The sequence below is a fragment of the Dermacentor albipictus genome, chromosome 1 (assembly GCF_038994185.2).
Source record: "Dermacentor albipictus isolate Rhodes 1998 colony chromosome 1, USDA_Dalb.pri_finalv2, whole genome shotgun sequence".
NCBI classification, from domain to species: Eukaryota; Metazoa; Arthropoda; class Arachnida; order Ixodida; family Ixodidae; genus Dermacentor; species Dermacentor albipictus.
Window position 1 is genome coordinate 350,054,293 of NC_091821.1, and position 26,782 is coordinate 350,081,074.

Genomic DNA, 26,782 nt, shown 5'->3' on the forward strand with positions numbered 1-26,782 from the left:
AGCTAAAGCTTCCTCTTAAGAACATTCTTCTTTGGTCTTGTGTTTTCTTTTCTTTTTAACAAACGCTTAAAGCAGGCATCACATCATCCACTGTTTGCCTATTTTTGAATCGGTATATTTTCGAATGGTTGTTTTTCCTCATAGCGCTTTAGCCTATAAACAGGTGAAGTGGAGCCGCTGGAGCCACGCGCCTCCAGCTACTTCAACTGATCCCCTTGCTGAACCTATCTTCAGAGAACATTTCTGTTTAAAGAATCGCCGAGAGGCTAACAGTGTATTGTCTGCTTGCCTTTGAGCAGAGCCGACAGGACTGCCTGGTCGAGTTCCTTGCAGGGGCCTTCTCCCATGCGGAAGACCGTTATCTGCGAGTCAGAAGGAGAAGCGGGGGTGTAAGGGGACGCAGGGCGATAGGATAGACAGTAAAGGAGAAAAAGAAAGTACGCCGTGATTGCAAGGCCGAGATGTGGCGATGAGCACTCCACTGAGCCGTCTATGAGTGCTCGATCTCCTGTCATCTTTGCGGGCCCGCCCCTACCGAGTGCTGTTTTGTGCGCTTCGAACGCACCTTGCGGACGCATTTAGGCGCCCCTCACTTAGTCTCACGCGCACACCTGGACGGCATTCGGATGCATGCCACTTGCAGTGGCGGCAACGTTTAGCTGCGCATTGCGGTAAGAGTGCCAATGTGCTCGGTTGGTTAGGTATGGATGACAGAATCTGTGCATTGAAAATTGTTACCGCTATCTTATTAGATATGTATGTGGCAGAAGAACTGAGGACCGTCTTCATGTTCTCGCGGGCACCTGCAGTAATCTTTATCGTGTTCGGCGCACGATTCTACCTCGTCTATATACTGTCACGAGAAGTTGACCACTACGTCTTTCGTGTCTGTCAGCGCTAAGCTTATCACCTGCTTTTACCCCTTATCGCCGGTTATTTTTTAATCCTCAGCGCTTTTTTTCGTCTCGTTATTGCTACGCACCCACACACAAGTATATATGTTTTTCTTTTTGCCAGCATTTTCGCTCCCTCTGAGTGGAAGGCAGTGGAAGACGCAAGAAAACGCAGGCTGGCAACTGTCACTAGGAAAAGACGTCATTGCGCCGCCGAAGAAATCATCCCGCGTTGGGACAGCTGGACGCCCACAGCGGCGGTGCAGAAAACAAGAAAAAAAGAAAAGCGCATAAATGACAAGCTTTGAGCGCGACAGCCTCGTCGGGATACGAGCGTCGGTGCAGCTGTCCCCACCCACGCGAACGTACAAGGTCTTTCTTCTTGATGGACTGCAGGAGTTCCACGTAGACTTGCTCGGCCTGCTCTTGCTGTATCTGGAACGTCCTCTGGATGGTGGTGATGAGTTGCTCGCGGAAACCCTCGGGCAACTTGCTCCTGTGAAGCAATGCGCGCGAGCGCGTGAGCTTGCGTACATGGCTTGCTGTTATAGGAAAGCGCTGCTCGGAATAATGTATATATGTATACGTGGAGTATCTGCAAATGCACTATATGACGAAATCTGCGCCATTTGTTATTAACGTTATTGCTTGCTCACGCCTATAACGCGCGCAACGGCGGAAACAAATTATTCAGTGCGGGCTTTTTTAGCAGTTAGAATTTTCATTCTCCGCGCAAAGCAAAATATGACAAGCCATACTTTTATCCCCTATTTGCATCTTCGCTTACTTCTGGCAGAGTGTAACAACAGGCGTCAGAATGCTGTGCTTCGATACCTTTGAGTGAGTCCATTTTCTCGAGCAATATTCCTGAAAAATGATGACTGCAAGAAAGAGGTAGGTAAAAGAGGGGAAAGAAACTAAAAAGATAAATTATGGGCTTTTACGCGCTAAACCCACGATCTGATTGTGAAGCACGCCGTGGGGGGGGTCCTCCGGACTAATTTTTTCACCTGGGGCTCTTTAACGTGCACCGAAGTGTAAGTAGACGGGTATTTTTGCATTTCACCCCCATCGAAATGCGGCCGCCATGGCCTGGATTTGATCCCGCGACCTCGTGCTTAGCGGCGCAACACTCAAGCCACTAAGCTACCATGGCAGGTAAGAAAAAAAATGATACAGTGGGAAAGTGCAGCAGAGTACGTTGGCAAGCAGAGAAGAAAGCTTACGCTGTAAGGAGAATACGTAATATGCCACCTCGTTGGTTAGTCGAACTAGTTCTCGACACAATTAAATCAGTGCTATTGAGCATTTCATAATAGCGCGGACGTCTAAGCGCTTTTCTATCAACACATTTTCCGCGGCAAACGAACTGCGGCGTCTAGCGGGGTCGCCCGCTGTATACGTACTCGTCGTCGGGTATGTATCGATGCGCGAAGGCGATGAGATCGGCGGCCCGTCCCGATCCGTCGCAGACCACCACGGGCACCGGAGGAAGGTCGGTCACGTATTCGAGCACAGTGCGCACTGTGTTGAGGCCGCCCTCGACAATCACGCACACCACGGGAATGCCGCACCACTGCACGCTGGAACCTGCACGGAGAAAGGGATGCAGAGGGCCGCCTTCAACCTTTTTGGCTTGAAAGAAAGAAAGTAAGAAAGTAAGACAGAAAGTACGAAAGAAAGTAAGAAAGAAAGTAAGAAAGAAAGTAAGAAAGAAAGAAGGAAAGAAAGAAAGAAAGAAAGAAAGAAAGAAAGAAAGAAAGAAAGAAAGAAAGAAAGAAAGAAAGAAAGAAAGAAAGAAAGAAAGAAAGAAAGAAAGAAAGAAAGAAAGAAAGAAAGAAAGAAAGAAAGAAAGAAAGAAAGAAAGAAAGAAAGAAAGAAAGAAAGAAAGAAAGAAAGAAAGAAAGAAAGAAAGAGTGCGGGAAGCTTGTTTAACAACTTCGCTTTAATTTATCCGTCCTAAACGAACGTCCAGATAACTTCAAGACTATCGAAAGCAAAACAGCCTGCCTTTCTGCCTGTTTATGGTGTGGCCGAAGTGTTCATACGAAATCTCTGTGATATGCCGGTGCTAAATGTGTGCGCGTCACGAATTATTGAATTTCCCCCATGCATCAGTTTCATACATGTATTACAAAGATAGCTTCGCTGTTTCGCCGCTATATCAGTTTTTCGTGGCGCTGCGGACATATGATTGTCTTAAAATAATGCATACATCCAGCTTAAGACAGCGTCATCGCATGATGATTGCCTTCATTCAGACCTTTTCTGAGACATATATATGTTCACTGAACGCTTTTTTGTTGGGCGTTATTTTTCTTTGGGATCACTTATGATTCACTTACTCATTTAGTCAGGTAGTTAGTCGGTTGATCATTTAGTTCTTTAATTAGTTAGTTTTATTGCTGCAAAACGGAGAGATATGGAGTAGCTGAGGTATTTTCGTGCCTCAGTCTCACTCCAAAAACGAATTTATAACAGAACAAAAACAGTTATTTACGGTGTGTATTTAGTGTGCAGATGAAAAATTATTCAGCTGAATTTGATTCGCTTTGGCCATTCGAACCCATTCCAGTTGGAACCAATCATACTCGTTCCGCATTACCATATAGTAGTGACCGCGCGTGGACGGCGGCCGCAGCGTGCGTAGAGAAAGCGCCACTCACGGTGGTAAAACCTCTGCCGGGAGATGTGCTTCTCCAGGCGCTTACGGAGGCCAATCTCGGCGCCGTACTTTCCCGTAGTGCCGTTGTCGGCCAGCACAAAATAAGAGTGGTGCTGGTTGAGGACTGCAAAGCGGCTTTTGGGCGACGATATGCTGTAGTACTGCACAACCCGCTGCAGAATGGGAAGCAGGAAAAAGGGCGATGTGTGAAACGGGAAGTATGCAAGATATGGGAGAATATTCAGCGAGGCAAAACAAAGCATGGGAATGCTGCAGAAAACGGGAAACCTTGGGCGCTATAACGTAAAACTATTCCAAACTTTTCTATTCCAATTCTGCTATCAGCCCTCCGCGATTGGTCAAAAACTTTTTTCGACCACCCCCCATTTCACCTGTCTGTCACGTGACGTTACAAAAACCGCAATACCTCCCCATCTTATATGATGTGTGCACACTGATTATGCATGATTTGACAGAAAAATGAAAAACAGTTATTTCTGATTCGACCCCTTTTCGCCATTAGCCCTCGGCTATTGGTAAAAAGTTTTCGGGCTGCACCCACTTCACCTACCTGTCACGCGACGTCACAAAACCGCTCGAACTCACCGCGTCAAAGTGACGTGTACGCGATAAAGATGCATTAATATGCCGAACAAAACTGAATTTTTTTCGGAATAGCCGCAGGCTGCCCCGTTCCGAAAGGAATAAAAGATAGCTGCCGCCGATCGCTGAGACGCTGGCTATTCGCACCTGCCGGAGAGCATGGGTGTATTTGCGTATAATAAAACTTCTTGCGTGACCGTGTAACGTTTTTAAGCACTTTCGACACGTTTACTACCTCATTCTGCCAACTCTTCTTTGCTGAGGGTCAATTTTAGCTTCATTGTTAAGCTTCCGTTGCATGCCGCCGCGATTTTCGACCAGCCGCCACAAGCTAAGTAAGGGAAAGCCGACCAATCGCAAACGCCGGCACCACCCTCTTCATCCGGTTATCGGTTTTCAGTGCACTGGCTCTGCCCTAGTGAATCCCTCTCCACTTGAGCGTTCTCCTCGCCTCTTGTCAGCCAATTAGATACAACAAGCCGCTCAGTGTAGGCAATGTTATTCGTTTTTCAAGCAAACAAGAGGTACCTCCTATGAACGAGGAGAGCGTTTGATTGGTCTGTTCAGACAACCCTATGAGTGACCACCCGGTGCTTGCGTCGGTGGTTACGCAAATTTGACGTCAGGAAATTGGAATAGAAACATATTGGAATAGTTTTACGTTATAGGGGCCCTTGGTTACCGTTCACTTCTGCGTCCTCATGTTTGCTGAATGCATTCCCTATGTGAACTCGGCAAATATGCTCAAAGTAACAGTAAATAACTTGGCGAAAGAACGTCGTTCCTTGTGTCAGCACCGATGTAGCTGCCGTGCAGTGCTCTGGGCCGGTATTTTGTAGCGATGCCTTTTCCGATTCTATGCTTTTTCGGGCTTTTCGCGCTTGGCCAGTGGTCAGAGCGACGGTCTGCCCACATTATCAACGGGATCAGGCGGCCTTGTGTGGTGGATGATAAGAATAGCATGGAATAAGGCATAAGGCATCGCTACAAAATAGCGGCCCTGCTTATAGCCTTAGACAAACAAGACAGTTTTTGTCCTTTCCATCTTGAGCTTGGAACATAGACGTAGTAATGCCATCACTGGTTATGTAGATGCAGTAAGTTTCCTTGTCGCTTCGCGCTGCAGTTGGGTGGTTGTTTTTTGTTTTTTATTTCTTTTCATGAACCTTCCTTTACCTTGTGTAATTCCGCATAACTCACTTGCAACAGTTACGTTTCTTAGCGTTGAATTCCACTAACATGCTTAATCGAAGATCTACTGAAAGCGACGCATAGCAACCATACCTGACGAAACTCACAACCTACGTGTTGCAACAATATATACATACTCGTTCTAGACTTGGAGACGCCATAAATTGGTGTCAGCGTCTGCAGAGTAGCGTATTCACGCTAGTGTGAGCCAAATTCGCCAGTTCAACTGCGTAGACACTTGCACATTCCTAAACGAAAAACACCAATGCGATCATCGCACCACTCCCCAGTGTAGGGCAAAAAAAACGCACGCGCGTCTCGTTGGCTTTTCGGTCTTCTCTTTTATTTTGTTCCCTCTCTCTCACTCGCTCATAATGCAAAGGCGAAGATGAACCGAAGCTAGAATAGCCACCCACTATTGGGGCAAGCCCCATCCGCGAAGCGGTGCACGCCAAGCGTAAAGGTCGAAGCATCTTGGGCTTCCTCCCCCCCCCCCTTTCTCGCGTAGCTGTGACGACGCCGTATTTCACAACCTGCACAAATCTGATTGCCTTCGGCGCGACAGCATATTGCATGTTAACATTACGCGGAATGATGTCCGCAACGAAGGCGCAAAACACGGCAGCCTTTCTATTTCCCCAGAATATCGACTGCTTTCCAGAAGATGCAAGTCTGAGAATCATCTATAGATGCTTTCGAGAAATATGATTGCTTACATCCGCATTGATCCATTATGTAGCTGCTCAAGCAGCAAGACCCGATGGGAGACTTCTGGGGATGCAAGACGGTACCACGTGCACACAGAACCGTGCAATCGATACACACAACCTCGGAGTCGGGTTCTCTTTCACCGCTAGACAGGTACATGCCCGTGTGAAGCTGTCTTCTAAATGATTATTCGCTTAACAACAATGATTGTGTCACACTTAACAACAAAACATCCCTGAACTTCGTTAAGTTTATGCGAACGAGTGGGTTAACGATGAGTTAGTGGCAAGTTTTCATGATTACCATATAGAAGGGCAGCGCGGACGCAAGGACGTTGCTCTTCCACATCAGTTGTAGCTTAAATTTTGAATTGTCTCTCAATGCGCGTCCGTAGGGAATCTTTTCTTATTGTAGCACAACATCCTTAGTGTAGCTAAAATTTACGCAATACTTATCTAAAGTTAGTGAATTTAAGTTAACATATTTCAAGGTTCAATGGCTGCTGAGTGATACGCAGGAAGTAATAGACCTGTCACCGGCAAAGGTAATGCATTCACTTGAAAGAGGCCACGGCTACCCCACGGGATCCTTGTTCATAATAACTGCAAACGGCGAAGTGCACTAATTTAAGTAGGTGTTACCACGTGCTGCACGCATCATGCTTATGGGGAAGGTAGGCTTCCGTTATTCCTGTTAAGCGTGTGAGCTGTGGTTTCAACAGTCGATAGAATGTAGGTACCAGCGTAGAATCATTTCTTTTTTTTTCTTTTCTTTTTCAATATGATGACACAGGCGACATCTAAATTCATCAGGTATCTAGAAGACACAACAAGCACTGCGAGGGCATTAAACAACGCTTTTTTGTTTTTATATCACTAGACTGTTTCCAGAACCTTCTTTTAATGAAGACCATCAGTCACATTCTATTTCAGTGTCGACAGTTTTGTGCACAGAGACGTTCACTTACTTTTGTGCTCAGCAGGTCCATTGCCTGACCTCTGTCCCCCAACGCAGGCATGATACCGTATCAGAAGACTTTTAATACAGTGACCTTTTTTTTTGCGTTCTGCAGAGAGCGGCTTTAGTACTTCTTGTTTGTTTTTTCTGCCTCTCTCTTCGAAGAACCTACGCTCTCTTTAACGCAGTGCGGTGCTCAGAAGCGCACTCACATGGCAAGCCGTAAAAAAGAACATAAAGGTTTTGCAACACAAAATTTCGAATAGACATAGTCGGATGAGTTAAAAGAGCCGAATATAATTCCGAACCTCAAACTCTGCGCTTTGGTTTCGGATGAAAGGACAGGTCTTAGTATAAGATGTTAAAGTTCCACGATCAATGTAGCGGATAATATTTTTTAATTAATAAATATAGCAGATAAGGACAATCTTCAATCTCTTCACTAAAATACATCCCGAACAGTGGCGACCACCGGACGGTTCCCACTGTTTGGGTACGCTGAACGAAACGCTAGCTGAGGAGGCCTAATTTGTTTTGCTTGTTAGATTGCCCGTCTTCAATATCAGGTAAATTAGGTTCAAGCGCCTTGAAAGTGCTGCTGCTCCAGTGGAGCAGTGCCATTTGTAAACGAGCAAGTGCCAATGTAAAAACAGTACATTTTTTATATGCCGTACAAGTCGCCAAATGAAACAATACAGTGATTGAAGACGCAATTGCTGGCCCGCTTCGTACACAAACTGAAGAACAGGACTGTAGAACTGTTCGTCCTAGGATAAATAAACATACTTCTTCAGGTTGGTCGGTTCGTATTGCGGCACATCTATTTACTTTATGTCGCGGGCGCCTTGTCGCTGGACACGGTCACTGCAAATGTCGCGCCGCCGCTGCGGATGCGAGGACAGGACACTTTATCGGCAGTACTCGTTTGGTAGATAGAATTTCACTGAAGAGCGTAGGCCGTTTTCTTTATATTACATTTACCAGATTATCTTCATAATAAACTGTTCATCTGCACCCCGCCATTTAAAACCAGCCCGAGGCAAAGAGCCCTGTGTTCTCCCGCTCCAGACAAACTTAATTTGTTACAGCAGTACGAGGTGTTGTGTTCTCTGTCACAACATTGTTTTCCTAATCTTAGTTTTCTTTTCTTATAGTACTTTAGAGCATCGAGTGTTTTCTTCAAGGCTTAAGGAACGATAACGGTAGCTCTGTTTTCAAAACACAAACGAAAGAGCGTTTCCTTTCTTCTATACAAAACTCGCTATTTCTTACTTTTAGCGCTGATTTTATCCCAGCCGTTGACCTTTCGTGATGGCGAATAAGGTGGTTTGTTTTTTCTTCTTCTTTTCAAGATATTTTCCTCCATCGGTATTTACTTAGGCGGTCTGCTTTAAGCATTCATGAATGATAAAGAGAGGGTCGCTAAACACGAATAGAAGAGCACCCCGAGTGTTGGCCTTAAACCATCACGGCTGAATTTCAGAACCGTGAAATACGCTCAAACTAATTTTCGTAGTTACTTCAGCTACCAATAACAACAACACTGAGAAGGGTTCTCTGGAACATTCTGCAATATCTCTACAAAATATATGTTGAACTTCATGAAAAGAAAACTGTCTTTCCCGTGTAATTCATTTAGCGCGCCTTAGCCGAACCGTATGCGGGGCGTAGAGAAAGAGTATCAAAAACAAACGCAAAAAAATATTCTTTAAACGCACAAATATTGAGCTATGTCGATTGCGGTGGTTTTTGGCGCATACGGTTATATTCTTTTTTTCTCGAGAAACTTTTGTATTATTTTTAGTTTTGTGCATTTTGCGTTATTATTGTACGGTTTTTCAAAATCAGTATCAGCGCTACTAAACGCAGTAGGGTGTTTCAGGAGAATATGGGCCACCTGGGCTTTCTTAACGCAACTTAATGAAAATACACGAGTGTCTTTGTAATCAGCCATAGTGCGGCTGCTGCGATCAGGACTATAACCCGCAACCTCTTGTTTCGGAATAGAACGTCGTGTCTGTTGAACCGCTGCGGGTCTGAGAGCTCTCAAAACATGGTGTCCAAACAAACAAAAGATAAAGCATTATCTAAACTCTGAATGCAAACTTCTAAATCGTAGACCATGTAACGGTAAAGTTTTCAATTGTGATTTTATTCCAGTTTCCTGACGGCAAAATTAGGTAACCGGTGAGACGCAAGCATCAGGCGGCGGCCTGCCTCCACCGCTCTTCTTGTTTTCAATAAAGGCTTTCAAGCAAGCAAGCCGTGTTCTTTAAACGCGCAAATCAAATGCTCTCCTCGTTTATAGAAGGTGACTTTTGTTTGCTTTTAAAGCAAATAGAACTGCCCATCTTAGCTGTCCTTTTTATCCAATTGGCTGACAAGGGGTGAGGAGCGCGCAGAAATGGAGAGGGTTTCCGCGGGTCCGAGCTAGCGCACTGAAAGTAGATAACCAGATGAGCTGCGTGGCGCAGGTGTTTCCGATCGGTGCACCTATCGGCTTGCTTAGTTTCCGGTGTGGCTGGTCGAAAATCGCGGCGGCGGGAAACGGAGCGTTGAAAGTGCCGCTAAAATGAACTCTTGGTAAAGTAGAGTTAGCAAAGCGATATCGTATTCGTGCGGAAAGGGCTGGACAACGTTAAACTGTCACTAGAACATTTTTAATGTACGCAGAGAGAGATAGCAAAGAGAGGACAGGCAGGGAGGTCAACCAGACGAGCGTCCGGTTTGCTACCCTACACTGGTGGTGAGGGAAAGGGGGAATAGAAAGAAGAAAAGAAGAAGGGAGTGATGACTGTGTGTGCAGTGAAGCCCCGTGACAACAAAGTGGAGTTCCATAGCTGGTGATCTGCGTTGATGACATCTGGGACGACCAAAGAGCCAGTGCTCATTCAGCTAACAGTGGGCTGCGGGTGAGCTGTGGGGCTTGCTCGAGAGTTGCAAGCACTGAATTAAGAGCATCCAGCACTTGCACTGCACTTCGCGCTCACGGAGTATGCTACTTACTGAAAAGTACACGAAGGGTATTTATGAGGTACCGAAGCATTACAACCACTTGCCGGTCTTCCTCAGACTTATGCCGCATCAAGGTTTGGGTATGGGCTAATTAGTATTCCATTGTAAGCATATATCGTACAATTTATCGGCAGTCGGCGCTGTGGACTCTACCGTGGTGCGCTGTATCCTTCGATGTGCCTGTGGCTCCGGCTGTGGAATCAGCTGTGGCACCGGCTGTGGCTTCAACTGTGACTTCAGCTGTGCCACCGGCTGTGGCCCCGGCTGTTCCTTCAGTTGTGGCTTCAGTTGTGGCGGCGGCTGTCGCTTTCTTAGCTCGGGCCAATCTTCAGTATTGGTGTTATGCGGCACGACCTTAGACTCGACTCCGCCAAGCGTAGGGGGCAGAGGAGGAGGAGTTGTCGGATATAGGGCGCTCTTCACGGAGGCATCTGCGTTCTTTGAAGTCCGACGTCGTCGGGAGCGTCGCCTACTAAGGGCCGCAACAGCTGCGCGGAGAGAGAAACGGTCTCTCGACATCTGCTTGAAGACCTCCCTTTGCTTCTTCATTTTGGGACAATCCTTTGAGGTAGCGTCGTAGCATTTGAGAACCGCGGCTACACAGTAATCTGCAGCATGTAGCATGGAGCTCTGCGCAGCGCAATCACTCTCGTGTTCTCGCACACAGCACCTACGGGCCCAAGCCTCAGGCAATTGCGGCATTGGAGCGGCCTTCGGATAAATGGTCGTACGGGGTGTATAAAGTGGCCCACCTTCTCGCGTGAGGGAAGAGGTTTGCCCTTGAACATTACCTACACACAGCGGTATGTGCCGAGTCGAGACACGAGTGTTATAGCAAAGCTATCAAGGCTGCCTTCACTAGTATAGGCGAGTCAGCGCTAGAGATAGAAACTTCCACGTCGTAGATGGCACCAGTAGTGGTGTCACTGTCCAGAGGAGTATACGAGCGGTCATTCATGCCACCAAGTTCCGTAAGTTTGTCCAAAGTTCGCAGCGCCGTCTCATGTACAACGCCAATAGCCAAAACATTTTTTCGTTTGTTAACTCTGACGTCGGTGACTTGATTTGGCGTCACGGCTTCAAGGAGCTCCGAGATAGACTGGCCGTTGAGTCGCCTCGGCATGTCGGTAGCGAGTTCCGGTACAAATATAACCGTACTGACTGAAGTATTCCTAGTTTGTCCTGCAGTCGACGTGCTTGAATAAAGGTAGGCCCTGGTGTTTCTTCGTTTTGCCTTGCAGCTACTCACAAGCTGAAGGGCGTCATCGGAGTAGTCCTCACTGCTGAACGAGTAGACACAGTTATCGTCGCGGTAGGTGTCGCTCTGGAAGCCAGTCCGCTTCCTAGACGAAGCCACCACTGTAGTCGCCATCACCAGCGGAAGCGTGGGGACGTCAAGTTGCATCCGTGCCTTAACCCATGGCGGCTAACCCGTGATATACACAGAAATCAGGCGAAAATAGTTGAGCTAGAAAAATAGCGTTCTAATGTACGTAGAGAAATCCATTCTCCCCGGTAGCTCCAAGTAGTCAGTGCCATAGCGATCGGCTGGCAGCCATCTGTTCTTCCTTTTGGAACGGAGGAAACAATGACCGGATGTACCGGAAAAAAAGAATAGTTTTGTTCGCCATATTAATACATCTTCAGTGCGTACACGTCACTTATACACGGCGAGTTCTTTGTGTTTTTTGACACAGCGTGACAGAAAGGCGAAGTGGCGAAGGCCAAAAAAAGTTTGACCAATAGCTGAGGGCTAATCTTGCGACAACTTTACGTTATATCACCCCTAAGTCAGGAGATCCATAGTTTCACAAGAGTTCTTTTCTCTGCTGAATTTGGTAATCCTCATGAAATCCCGTTGCTGAAAATTTGTAAGGGTCCTCGTAAAATAATCGGCTACAAGAAACACTACCGCTGCGCGGGTAATATTCGACTAGATGAGTTTAACTAATTTGGACACTGAGAGCACATTTTGTTGCTTCCTTGAAGAAACATTCACGCAGATCGGCATTTACGGCAGTAAACAGTGTACGTAGCTTTTTTGTGGCTGTTTCTGCCTCTTAACTTAGGACCACATTAAGTGTACTTTAGTTTGAACTTTGTGCTTAATGAATATGTAGATCAGTTTTTCAAATTGTTTCAGATATGCCATCCTACCTCTTGCTCTTGCTATTTTTGCTGTCTGTATTACTCCAGAAAGGGTGTTATCGTAATTTCTAATGTGAAGAACAATTATAAATACTGACTTATTACTGTCGAAACATTACAGCGGTAGTTTTATAGTTTATAAAACTACCCTTTCAACTGTGATAGCCTGTTCAATCTGAATTAAGCACTCGCTGCGTAAAAATTTAGTTCTAAAGCTTTGCCGTTACCTTCTATTTCTTAGTGACCCGCGACAACTGCATCAGATTATATATGCAGAAATCCCAGAGCATCTTTATTGCATGCACACACTTCCGGTGTGCAAGTGCTTTAGAAAAATGTTGACTGCACAAAACACAATTCCTGCATAAAATTCGGGACGTCCGCAACTCCTGACAAGTATAATCACAATATAGACGTTGAAGAGAAGCGAAAGAAAAATAATAAGGGCAGTATTAGGAATGCGATGCATGCAACAAGGTACTACAAAATTTATCCGGTAAATATTTATCAAATCCTGATAATGTAATTCTAGTCGTATTCTCTATACTTCAGCGCCTAGTTCGCAGGTTCGTAATGCTGCCTCTGTAAACAATGGCAATGACCTAACGCCAACACGGCTTACCGACGCCTTTTCAATTATATGTTAGCTTGGTTGATTGTTATATTATTATTATTATTATTATTAGTAGTAGTAGTAGTAGTAGTAGTAGTAGTAGTAGTAGTAGTAGTATCATCCTCATCAATTATCACTGTTATATAAAGCTCACGAACATTTGCGTTTCTCAACCAATTATTGTGCCGAAACGTTCTTTCGATCCTCTTTTGACCACTATGCCATTTTTTTTTTTGCGATAGCAATTATATGGACACTCCAGGAGCATTTCTGCCGTCGACGTCGCCGTCGCCGTCGCCGTGATGTTCCTCATAAAATCCAAAGGGGATAAAATCGTCGCCGCTCGCCTTGAGCTGCATGGGCGAGTGAAAGCGTGTGAGGGTGAGCCGGCGACCACGGCTCAATCTGGCGCGCGCGAACGAAGAAAGCAGAGAGCGAACGCGCCATCTTCCGTCGCGCCAAAGGCCGTGGGCGGGCGGGATGGGAGGGAGGGGGGGGGGGGCAGCTTCGTGCTCCGGCAGCAACGTCAATTTTCCCGACCGGACGCAAGGGGAACTGACGACCGCGACTCAATCTCGCGCCTCATATATGGAGGAAAGCGGGGAGGCAGTGCGGGAGGGAGGCGGGGGGTCTTCGGCTCCGCCAACAAGTCCGTACTTTGCCCGGCCATGCGCAGTCGCGCGCGCCGTATTTTGAAAGCGGTCTGCAGACGGCTGATACATTTGTGCGCGCTGTCTACTACTAGCACCTGTGTTGAAGCGATAGGCCGCACGAAGGTCACTTCGCTCGCTGCTGCTGCCGCAATTCCTCACGCCAGCGTTTGGCAGCGGGTGTCCGCGTTCATCGAGTGGGATATGTTCATGTTTGCTTGTGCGCGCTGACACCGTGCTTGTTAATTCAGCTGGTAAGCGATTGTTTCCAAGTTTTTACGGCCGATAAACTACTATACTTACTTCATATAGCCGTGTATTTATCTGCTATCGCAATCGATGCTTCGCCTTTCGGGCGAGACTGCAACTATTTTCTTTTTTTCCTTTATCACGAATTAACTAGACTGGTACAAGCATGGCATTTCGTTCTGTTTATACGTCCACCCTTAAGAAATTTTCGCTTATTTATACGTCATTTATCCTCCCTCGTATCCCGTGTAATTCGGTCTTGTTAGAGGGGTAAAAACACTGCTAATCTTGGCTTGTCTAGGTCAGCCCTGAGCTCACACCACCCCGGAAGCAAGTCTTCTTCGCGAACGTCTCACAGCAGCGGGTGCTTGTACGACACGTAATTGGCAGCCGTCAGATCCACAGGGAAGGTTTTGCTTGCGACGAGTGTTAACGAAGGCCGCTTGGCTGCACGTCGTATAAAAAGCAGGGAATAAAAAAAGCGGCATTTATAAGCCGTTTTCGCTTATCAGTCTCGCACAGGTGCTTCCTTCGGAAACGTCAGCAGTCCGTGAAGTGCAAGAAAGATGGGAACGAACTCGCAGACAAAGCTGGACTCCGTTGTTTATAGGCGTATTTAGGCTTTAGACCTTTCGCATTATGTTGGTCGCACCTTAGTCATGGTCACCCAGCTTCTTTTTATAAGTTTCTGCGGTATTGCTTCCTGTCCTATTTTTTTTTACATTTTCCCCATCGAAGGGTCAGACTGTCACTGTAAAAATTCGAGAAGCATCTAAATTTTGACGTAACGCAGTAATATAGCTCCCTTGCAAATTGCAAGGGTGGTCGCCCACGCTTTGCAAGCATTTTTTGCCGCCCGTAATTCAATAAAGCAACTTCACCGCATGGTACGTAAACCTGTGGTAGTGCACGCTTTACAGAAGCTGCAAAATGTTCGGGTCCAGTTTGGTTAATTTCATGAATCATATTTGGGGCGTAGCTCCAGCGTGCGCGTCACGCAACGTCGGAACGCCGCTATCATCGAAAACCACGTGAAACATATTTAAACTTTGATTGCAACGTGTACAGGTTGTGTGACAGCATGCTGACTAACCGACGCTGAGGGAAGCAGGATCTTTCCAGTGATTAACGGGTAACTAGAGAGAAAAAAGAAACAATCATTTGACCTGCATTAGTAAATTACCCTTCTATAATACCGTTCTATTACCATTCTATACCATTCTATTACGGTTCTTATAAGCGACTTCTTGAAATTGATTTTCACTCAATCTATTGCCTCTTCCACTATTCCGAATGATTGAAAAAAAATTCGCAGTATTGTACCTGTGCACAAATCCGGTAGTCGTTCCAGTCCATGTAATTACCGCCCTATTTCCCTAACTTGCATACCTTGTAAAATACTAGAGCATATATTGTGCTCCAGCATTGTGTCTAATTTAGACAAGCACGCTTTTTTCTTTCCCAATCAACATGTATTTAGACGAGGCCACTCATGTGAAACGCAGCTGTTCGAATTCACCACAGACCTTCACCTCCACCTTGACTCCCGTTTCCAAACCGATGTTATCTATCTTGACTTTGGAAAGGCGTTTGATCGTGTCACCCATCTACGTCTTAACGCGAAACTTCCTTGTCTTAATCTCGACCCACTTGTATTGTCCTGGATTGAATGTTTTCTCACAAATCGCTCACAACACACTGCCATCGATAACCTCAAGTCGTCAAGTAGTCCAGCCTTGTCAGGTGCACCACAGGGCTCTGTGCTCGGACCTCTTTCGTTTATAATTTTTATTTATGACCTCCCTAACAGCATTTTTTTATCAATTCGGTTATTCACTGATGACTGCGTCTTGTATCGGCGCATATCCTCCCATAATGACCACCTAATACTCCAGGAAGACCCAAGCAAAATAGCAAATTGGTGATCTGCTTGGCTCATGTCCCTCAACGTCTCCAAGTGCAAGTACATGTCTGTAACTCGCAAGCGGGACATCATTAACCACCAATACTTTCTTAATTCCACAGCCCTGACTAAAGTTGACTCTTACCGTTATGTAGGCGTTACTATCACTAATCAGCTTACGTAGTCTGCACACATAACTCAACTTATTAACGACTGTTCTAAATCACTTGGCCTACTCAAACGATCGATTTTTCTGTCTCCTGTTCCCGTACGCAAGCTCGCCTATGAAACGTTCATTCGGACTAAACTTGAGTATGCCTCAGCAATTTGGAACCCTCACCAGTCTCATCTTATTAACTCGCTCGAAGCAATGCAGAATCGCGCAGCACGTTTTATCGCTTCAAACTATGACTGGCATACCAGTATAAGTGGCATTAAATCATCCCTCAGCATTCCTAGCCTAGCACTTCGTAGGAAGCTTTCACAACTTTTACTTTTCCACAACCTATATTATAATTTCCCACCATCTCAGGAACACTCTTTTACTTCCGCCCAACCGCTTTTCTAAGCGTCTCTTTAACAAGCTGAGTCTACAACGTCTCCATGGTTCCTCTAATGCCTTCAACAACTCTTTCTTATCTAGTGCTATTGAATTGTGGAACGCTCTACCCAACAGCATAGTGAATGAAAGTAATCCAGATAAATTTAGACACCTATTGTCATGTATTTTTTTAAACCCTTAACTTACCACTACTATGCTGTTACTATAAAGCCTAACCTTTTTTTTTTACTTTTCTGTTATATTCCCTGTTGTGTTACCATTTCTACTGCCGGTTTGTTCCTTACTTTGTTTTTTTATTTTTCTTGCCCATCGTCTACTAGCATGCACACTAAGTTTTGTTTACCGTTGTACAAATGAGTTAACCATTGCATAATAATGACCATAGTGTTTCTTGATGCTTTTGCCCCTTCCCCCCCCCCCTTTATGTAATACCCTGAAAGGACTCCTTAAGGGACAATAAATGATGATGATAAAACCACAGTTACTTTGAGCAGGGGCTTGGCAAGCCAGAAAATGTGCGGAAACGCACCATAAGGGCCGACGCTGCCTTGAAGTTCCCGCTCTAGCTCTCCGTGATGTCATGGATTTTGAGAGCGTCTTAACGGATGTGCTCAACGTTCTAACGGTAAAACTGGAATGCATCGTGTTCTAAACGAGCTAAATATTCTACTTGGCAAGTTTCAAAAACTTTAAACGAGTCACTGCGGCGCAAAATACTACATATATATATATATATATATATATATATATGCACACTCACAGGGGGGAGGGTTGGGGAGGGTAATCGAATACGATTATGGTTTGCTACCCTGCACTGTGAGAAGGGGAAACGAAAGACGGAAAGAACAGCGGAGAGAAAAAGCAAAGAATCCAGAAAAAAGTGTGGGAAAGGTCGTGAACGTCCATGCGAATTAGTCTCTCCAATAGGTCACTTGAACGTGAAAATGTCAACAGTGCCTCACTGTCTTGTGGTGTGACGACGGCATACGTTGGCGTTCCAGGACTGTCTGCTCCGAAAAAAGCCGATCGCCAAAACGCGCCAGCACGGTCGCGACCGCAAACAACGAAAAATAACGTGTTCGATAGTTTCCTCGTCGCTGCAGTGGTCACACACAGCACTGTCCTCCCATTCGATGCGGAAAGCAAACGACGTCGTAAAAGCGACGCCAAGTCACAATCGGTAAAGTATCCAAGTGGAGGATGAAGTCTCAGAAAGGAGTCCCGTCTATGGAGACGTGTGTGCTGGAAACTAGGTGTGTTCCAGAACAATTGTAAGGCATCATATGCAAGCACTCGAACTTGCGCTGCTGCATCTGTCCTTGAGAGCGGGATTTATTCGTGCGCACCGTCTTCATGAGCAGATCGAGCCCACTGAAATGTGACGTCGTGTCCTTGCTCGACGAGGCGATGAAGGAGCCTCGGATTTGTAATGCAAATTGTTCATAGGATCAACAGTGTAAAGAAGAAAGAAAGCAATGTAGAGCTGCCTTAGAGTCGCTGAAAATGCTCCACTTTTGAGGTAGTTCCTCTCGAATTATGCGTAGCGCGCTACTAAGAGCAACAAGCTCCGCGGCTGTCGATGTAGTCTCATGCAATGTCTTGAACGTGGTGGTGACACAACATACGAGAAAATGCATTAAAATATATGACTTCGCACTGACATACCAGAGACAGGGTGTGGGTGCGAAATACGAAAACAAAACATTTGACCATCGTTGTCCCTTCTAATGTTAAGCATAAAGCCTCAAAATGAATGTAGACTTTTCAAAGAATACTCTAGCATTTTAAACTAATTTAGCGTTTCTCTTTAGCGTCCTTTTAACGTCACATAAGTACTACTCTCGACAGCAGTGTTGACTCATCGCTCAACCCATCAAATCACGCTTGCGAGCCACAGTAAGAAAGGGCTGTATCAAAGTTCGAAGTTTTCTCTCGGTTATAAACTAGACTTATCGTAGAATCCCATATGCAACAGCCACGACGATCATGCGTCGCCATTACAAGTACCAACTTGTTACAATGAAAACTACTTGTCGAAATTTGCTACCACCTTTGTATATTGTAGACTAGTTTAACACAGACGAACTATATGTTGTGATATGTTGCCTCATGAAACGCGCCTAGAATTTAAGCAAAGCAGCACGACTGACCAAGAACGGAAACACAAACCAAAACGTCAGGCCGTGATGAGCATACTTGTCAAGCTAGCCTGCACCGGTTGCAGGAGCCATGCGAAACGTAGTGGCGTGGTTAACGACCAACACTTAATTAGACACGCGCGTCACCGCTTCAAAAAATATGACTACAATCGCACTCCGCACACAAAATACGTTATACACTTCAGCCTACTGCGTGTAATGAATGCTGCAGGGATAAAAGTCCGAACCATAAGAACGGCCCTTCAGGAGCAGGGTCAGTAGACGAACGTGTCTCTTGCAAGCGTCGGTGCAGCGGAGCAATTAAAACGTAGTGCTCTTTTCCGACGCGCTACTAGCGACTGGCGCCGGGGATACGCTGGAAGCACGGCACCGGAGGGAGGGGGTACTGCTGAGGGAGCTCGTGCGTGCACTGCAGCTAGCTGTAGAAGGCGAGCGCCATGCAGGGGGCACGTATTTCATGGCTGGACTGAGCTATGCATGCGACGCCTGCAATTCCAGGAACACCATCCGCGGTGTACGTGAACAGGTGGAGACCGTGGCTTCGGGTTCGGGGCGTCTGACTAGGCGCAAACTGTGCCAGCCAAGTTACACGTGAAAAAAAAAATGCCGCAGGCTTAATTTTTCACAACAGGAATAGTCTTACGATTTTGACTGACTTGTTGTAGTGTTGTAGTTTTCTACGTATTGAGAGATTTAGATAAAAGGAGCACTTTGTTTAGGTACGTTCAGTATATTCTCGGTGTGGAATACCCTTTACATGCTGTGCACAGCTGTAACAACGACAGCTGCATTTTCTTTTTTTGTGGGGTGAGGAATTGGGGGAGGGAGGGCAGTGTAAAATTGAAAAAAAGGGAACTGTGTTTCTTCTAATCTCTTCTAACGCCTGCAGTCAAACCTAACAAAACTTGTCAAGGTAAAGGCACAAATGTGATATTAGCAAGAAGTCAGGCTTCGTGTATATATCGGCAATGAGTGTTTAGTTTCAGCACGAGCTTGCTAGCTTGCTCTTCAAATTAAGAAAAATAATCTTAGGTGGCAAAGCCAGAGCGAATACGACTCACTTGTTTCCATTCTTATTTCGTCGCACAGAACATGTTTTTTTTTTGTGAATGTGTAAAGACAACGTGAATTCACGTTCCTTTTTATTCTTGTGTTCAGTCTTTTATTCTTCTGTGCTACACGTAAATGATAATATCGCTGAGCCAGACTAGGTGGTCTGAGTGTTTACATTACAAAAAGAAGAACATATCTAATTATAGCGGCATATGTGGCTTACAAAGTGTTTGGCGACAGTGTGTACTCGCTACCCCTGGACCAGGAGTGGTTAGACCAGAAGCAATGCAACAAATTGCCAAAGCACGCTGAGCGAAAATGCTCCATGGTTGGACCGATAAAAGCAAGAAGCAGGAGGACTGCTATACTGCAGCTTTCTTTTTTTTTCAGCTTCTGAACCTCACTCTGCAGTGACTGCATTCTTACAAATTAGCAGCGGAAGGCAGGCTGCACAGTCTATGCCAGAGAAACGCAACTCCAGGAAGCAAGGTTCAGGCAGGTGCAACAGGACAAGCTGCTCACCTTGGCCCCTATGAGGTCTTTCCTGTTTTCGATGATGCCCCATGGGGCGATGCCGATTGCTACCACACGGCCGCGAAGCTGCGGCGTCCTTTCTGTCAGGAGCGCCTCTCCAACATGACGCGTCACACCTGAGGCGTAAGCAAAGGTTAGCACAAACACAAAACAATAGTACGACAAGGGTGCGTAACCATCGGATTCCTTAGCCTTCGGCGTTGTTAAACATTTCTGCCGCAATAACACACGGGAAACACTATGAAAGCAACGTTTACAATGAATGAATACAGCTTCACCCCATTTCGAACACCACACCATTACTTGCAAGGGAAGAGAAACGTGTTCCAAATGAGAAGGTTTCAGTTAGTGTTTCAGCATTGCTTCCTTTTACAAAAGCTTCGAACATTTTCTTAAATTTCGCAGTATAAAAATAAAGCCCAGAAGGACACGTGCTCTTCGTCACCGCTTGGTGCTATCCTCTGAACGAGGACACTATGCATTTATTCCCATATTCACAAAAAAAAATGTTCTTAAGACAGGACTATCCACAAGCGTGCGTTATCAGCCAATCACTGTTTTGGACATGTCATTAACAAAGTCGGCCGGGTAATAAAACGCTTTCTGGGTCTTTTCTTTGCATAACAGCTTGCTTAATCCGGCCCAAGTAAGCCACCAATTTCTTTATTTAGCTTTGCAGTGACAAGCACTTCAGTAAACATCACTGGCTCCAACCATATTTTATTCTAACATGAGCTAACGAAGCACGGACACTGAGTAGTAACCACAATGTAATTACAACTTTCTTCCAAATGATGTGTATTTACCTACGTTTGTATATTAGATGCCATACTCTATCATACTCTGTGCTGAAGGTCACTTTTGACTGTCATATCTCCGTGCGTGCGTCGTTTCATCAAAGTGTATCAGAACAATTAATAATAGACAAGCAATCGATTTAAACTGACGCAAACATCTGCAGGGAATCGTAGTTCCACCGCGAGTAGACAGGAATCGTAACGATAGGCTACCGGTGTTGGTGCCCCCGGTGAATATCCAAGCGCCGGTGGTCTTCGCGGCGCGCACCAGGCCTCGGCAGAGCACCTTCTTGAGCTTTGCCTGCAGGTGAAAGTTGGCCTTGCCGCCGTGCACGGTGATGAGCAGCTTCGGCAGCTCGAGCTGCCACTCGCGGGTCAGCAGCTGCAGCACGTGCTCGGGACGGCTGTCACTCACCAGGCGCACGTACTGCGGGCAACAACACGCATCGAACGCACTCTGCTCAACCGATGATGCTTCAGAATGACGAAGGCAACTAACGCTGGCCCCATTTGAGGATGGGGAAAAAAAATCTGGTGCTTTAGCTGCCGGAACAACGCCGGGGAACAAATTGGGCATGGGAAAAAAATGAATGTCTTGCTTTAAAAATGTTCTTGGATTGCTCCTCATGCTTGCTTGCTTGCTTGTTTTTTTATTTCTTTTTTTCCTTTTTTCCTCTTTTTCTTTTTTTCTGTCTTTTTTGCTTGCTTTCTTTGTGCGTTTGATTGATTGATTGATTGATTGATTGATTGATTGATTGATTGATTGATTGATTGATTGATTGATTGATTGATTGATTGATTGATTGATTGATTGATTGATTGATTTCAGCTCCTGATCAAATATTTCTTAACTTTCAACTAATTTTCTAGAAACACCATAAAATTATACATACTCTACATCAATTTCTAGCCTCTACATTGGATTTTTCTTTGCCGTGCCATATTGTAACTTACAAAGAAAATCTGCCTATCTTTTTTTTTTCGTGGGAGTCGCATTTCAAAAAGAGCAAAGCACCGTCGGTTAAAGAAAAAACCTAAAGGGTGACGATAAGATTCGTTTCGTCGTATGGCACTGGTTGCATGCACACCAGCTGTTCGCGCCTCGGATCTGCTATTTGAAAGGCTAAAATACAGAAAAGATGCCCGAACGTAGAGAATTGCGGAAGGTACAACAAAAAAAAGAAAAGAAAAGGAAACAAGAAAGGTGGCAGGAACGAAAGGGGGGAGGGATAAATAACTGGGAAGGCCGCAACTACTGAGGTGAAATAAAGGTAAAGCCAACGAAGCGTTCATCCAGCCCGACACAAAGAGTGCTTCAAAAGTGGATTTTCTGTATAAACGACTCACAATCCCGTTGCTGTGTTCAGGATGCGATTTTACTTGTATGCGCGGAAAGGCAATTTCGAAACCGGGAGGAAGCGCGTTGTCATTTACTTGGTCACTGCTCTCATTGGTCTTTGTTATTTTCATTTTCTTTATTATTCACTTTTACTGTCTCAGTGAGCAATATTCGCATGAACTAAAAGACCTTATTTTCTTTCAGAAGCCAAAAAAAAAGCTTGTTTCCGTTCTTTGGTTGTTTCTAGCGGAACCACTTTGCACAAAAACAATCCTTTTGGACAACACTATAAATTTCATTCAGTTGATACGCTTTGCTTATATCCCTATTAACAAGGTGGGCTGTTACGCAAGAGCGTTAGCCGCGCACCGTGGTGCAGAAGCTGCATTGACGTTGCGAAAGCGGGACATCGTTTGCACCATCAATGTAGAAAGACAGTAAGCTGATCACCGTCATGTTGTAACCGCTTCAAGGCAGCTGTAAATGCTTTCGCGCTTCACTATGTGCGCCACTGAAAAAGTATTTGCACAATTAATTCACCGTCACGTTTTTTGATGAATGGGAAGAAAACACCAGTGCCGGCAGTTAGATGGCAAGGGACACGCTCCGCATTTCGTAATTTGGCCTTGTTTGGAGAGCCGGCATAAAATGATGCGAGTATATATCTGTGCCCAGAGCGGGCAACGGAATCTATCTCATCAATAGGTGAGCATTGATTGATTGATTGATTGATTGATTGATTGATTGATTGATTGATTGATTGATTGATTGATTGATTGATTGATTGATTGATTGATTGATTGATTGATTGATTGATTGATTGATTGATTGATTGATTGATTGATATTTAACGTGAGATTCACGACTCAGTATTACACCAACGACCAAGCGCGAGTGACGGTGGATAATCTTGCCATAGTATTTCTCAACGAAAAAAAGTGACGGCAACGCTACAGAAACATTCACATGCCTTTTATAGATTATGAGATGCTATGTAGAAACGTATATCAAAGTGTTGCATTTATGCTTCCATTCCAAACGCATGCCGCAAGAAGACACGCACCTGCGCCTTCAGCGGGTGCGAGGTGCCCTGGAACTCGATGGTGCCGAAGGCGTTGGTGGGTGACACATCCGTGTGCCTTGAGATGGACCAGTGCTCTTCTGTCTCGGGTGGCTGTGCCTGGCCACCTTGTGACGTGAGCGATGGCCGCGCCGACAGTGTGTGGCCGCCCAGAAGCTCGCCGCATCCGCATCTACGTTGAGTATCACATAATAAGGTAAAACTTGATAACATAGACGAAAATATATAAAGCCACCTTATTCATTATACTAATACGTTAGGACGCGGCAACGGTATCCTAAACTGTGGCGAATCTGCGCTGTGACGTTATACGACTTCAGAAGAAAGAATACATCGTCAGAGAATAACGCCAGAGGTTACAAGAAGCAAATGCCATTACCTGCATTAGCCAGTAACAGCTTAAATGGATGAACCAGAGCTCTACATGTCAAATAAAAAAATATCAGTGTTAATGTGAATAGGGTCTGTTATACAATGATAAACTTTCTTTAGTCTATTCCGGGTTAATGTAGGACGCCTGCATGGGAAAGGTGCTGAATGTTGTTTTTATTACTCTACGAACTGATAATTGACATAATATAGTTAGAAGCACTGCAACGTAGGTCAGGTGGCGCGAATTCACGATTCAAATGGCCAGCGTGACGCATCAGGCATAAAACGAAATGCATAAAGCACGCATCCAGTACATTTCTTTATTTCTTTCATCTCCACTACGTCGTGCTGCGCATGAAAACCATGACGATATACTTCCATTACCACACAAAAATATAAATCTAAGTTTATTTGATTGGTTAAATGGATCCTTTCTTCTAAAGAACAACATTATGCTGGAAAAGTACTGTTTCTTTATAAACATTTGTAGGATTACAGCGTAACTGTCAACGCTATCCCAGATTTTTCTTTCCGTATTAGAGACGCTAACAACTTTCATGCGATAAATAGAAATTATTTCGTACTTCTTCGCACAGAGTTTTAAAACACCTATAGCAAGCGGATATTTGTCTGAAAACAACATTAAATTAACTTTTACTTGAACAGAGGAAAGCGGCCGTGTGTAACGAGCACAAACCGATGCCCAGCCATATCCTCTCAAACTCAAGAAAGACGAATTCAAAGAGAGCTCGCACTCCCACGTCCATTTCTCAACGGCGCCCACGCATTTCGTATCAAAGCGCACCCCACGCTGTTTTATTTCTACAGAAGGAAGAACGCACTCGCCTTTCCGGTTCTGCTTTAGTTGGTATAAACTTGACGCAGTCCCGCTTCTGAAAGGTGCATTCAATCCAGGATTTCTTGAGCTAAAGAAAAAGAAAAGAGAATAAGGTCAATGCGCAGTTCCAAAAAAAGTAAGCATATTATCTCTTCCATTTCGATGTAGAACGCAGGGAAGAAGAAATAAGGTACCCGAGGCATTCGTTAGCTCACGCATTCCACAGCAAAGTGTGTCATATAGAACACACCAGACGCAACACCTAGCACTTTGCCTTATAAGACTTCAGGAAACAGACTCACCTTTGTTTAGGTTTGCCTGAATATGTTGACGCATGATCTACACATTGGGAACTGTCTCGCTTATGTTGTACGGACTACGTGATCTCTGTCATTGCTGTCGATTTCTGTGATTTCGTTCTTAGTTCTTGCCCCCCGCCCTATGCAGGCGTGCAATATTTTCCTTGGGGGCTAATTGTGGCATTCATCCTCAGAGGTTGATTTATATACGCTTATTATACTGCGCTACCTTAACAACCTGAAACTGTATGCCTGGCAGCGCATTCATGCAACTTGTGCAATATGTTCCTTCCGCGAGCACGACAAAAAAATGCAGCGCTCGGCGAGGGCATAAAACAAAAATCTAAACTGACACAAATTGGCCGCATTCATTGCAAAATAAACTAAACTGTGATTATTTTTTTAAACATCTGATTGCCTCGAGTTCCACACTTTCTAGTGACCTCAACTTAAGTTCTATTGGCACACGGTTGGTGCGCTGTTTTCCACAAACAGTTTCCTAATTCGGTATCAAAATGAGAACAGTATTATAATTGACACTTTCTTCCTTCATAGCCTCAAACAGCCAGGCACGAATAAACAACTGTGTAGAAAAGGCAACTGAGTTAGTTGTAACCATCTTGGATTCTGTAATAATACTCAACACGCAAAACGAAAGCAAATCCGTAATCGTGACCCACGTATGACAAAGCGCAACTATGCACTGTTCACTGTTAAAGAAAGAATGTTAATGAAGCTGCAACACGGTTAAAAAAAGACGAAATATTGTTAAGCAAAGTTGTGCAAGTAACCCCAGAATAAGTTCCTTGCACGTATGCGTTTATCAAGTTCCTCTCATTGCACGTTAAGCTAACCTGGGCCTACTTTTACAAAACTCATCGTACTTAACACCCCTCCGCGAAGTTTTACAGCTACTGCGATCGGCAATGTGGTCTACGGCACACAAAATAGCGAGCGTGCTTCTATCGTGTCCTCTTTCCTTACAACCTTTTCTTTTTCCTGAAAGCAGTTTTAATTATGACTTTGCGGGAACCCCCTACTCGGCATTTAAAAATATAGACTTTTCGGCCACTGATTTCGTTTTGCCAAGCATTTCGCGATTGCCTCCTCGCGAATACTGTTCCTTGGCGAGGCCTACACGAAATAGGAAAACATGTTCGAGCCGTGCCAAACGCCCCCTCCCCCCCACACTCTCGTCCGCAGGCGTCTCACTGCGAAACGATCGAACACAAGTGGAGTTCCGTGTCCCGTCAGTGAAATGCGAGCCGTATAGCACCTGATTTCTCGGGTCGTTTAGACTGGCGTCCGTGTCGCTGTTATCGCTTGGTCTGGTTTTTGTTTCTGCTTCGCTTGCCCAGCCCAGTGCGAGGTAAGCATCGCGTCGTTCTGCTCCAAAGCTCTTCACGTTTGCTCCTCCTATTCTTCTTTTCTTTTGTATGCTTTCTCCTGCATGTCCTCCAGGTGATTATGCTCACGATATCACGATGCCGCATGCATTCTGCGCGCTCTGCAATGTGCTTCATCTCTCGCACTCTTTTACCTTCGTACGCTCGAAAAACTAGCTCGTTGTGTGTGTGTCTTTTTTCTAAAATGTATTCAACAATGTCTACATATTTTTTTCTATATGTGTAGCAGTGAATATCTGGCGCTATAGACTATTCCCGCTGTTTTTGTTTTTGCTTTTTTTCCCTTTAAGCCTCTATTTCGTGAGACGAATGCCATGGTTCGCTTTGTTGTGTTACTTCTATTCTTTCACCCATGAACAGTGAAAATCTAGGGTCGTCCATCAGTCCCCGTTTGATGCTTTGCCTTCAGCACAAGCATATTTATTTATTTATTTATTTATTTATTTATTTATTTATTTATTTATTTATTTATTTATTTATTTATTTATTTATTTAAGCTGCACCTAACCCTAAGTATACGTGCGTTTACATTTCGCCCCCCATAAACATGCGGCCTCTACGGTCACTAGGCGAACCCGCGATCTCACGATGACCGCTAAAACGCCGCAGCCACTGAGCCGCACCGGGCGGTGAGCACAACCACAGAGCAAAGTCTTTTCTCATAATGTAAGTCCAGCAAGGACGTGCTAATAATTAATTACGCCGCCATTTAAAGCGCGTGTTTGCATTCACAACAAGTACTCATAG

General features: G+C 45.0%; 1 protein-coding gene across 1 annotated transcript in view; it reads right to left on the reverse strand.

The window, feature by feature from the left end:
* Nucleotides 1–23,333, reverse strand: part of Trpm (transient receptor potential cation channel, subfamily M) — a 48,325-nt gene extending 24,992 nt beyond the window's left edge. Inside the window, exons 1-7 of the mRNA XM_070530032.1 lie at nt 23,103–23,333; nt 20,914–21,127; nt 19,892–20,019; nt 3,560–3,731; nt 2,296–2,483; nt 1,263–1,382; nt 290–362 (exon numbers count right to left, since the gene is read on the reverse strand). Coding sequence (XP_070386133.1) covers nt 290–362; nt 1,263–1,382; nt 2,296–2,483; nt 3,560–3,731; nt 19,892–20,019; nt 20,914–21,127; nt 23,103–23,333 — 1,126 coding nt within the window. The remainder of the gene's footprint in view (nt 1–289; nt 363–1,262; nt 1,383–2,295; nt 2,484–3,559; nt 3,732–19,891; nt 20,020–20,913; nt 21,128–23,102) is intronic.
* Nucleotides 23,334–26,782: the final 3,449 nt, after the last annotated feature.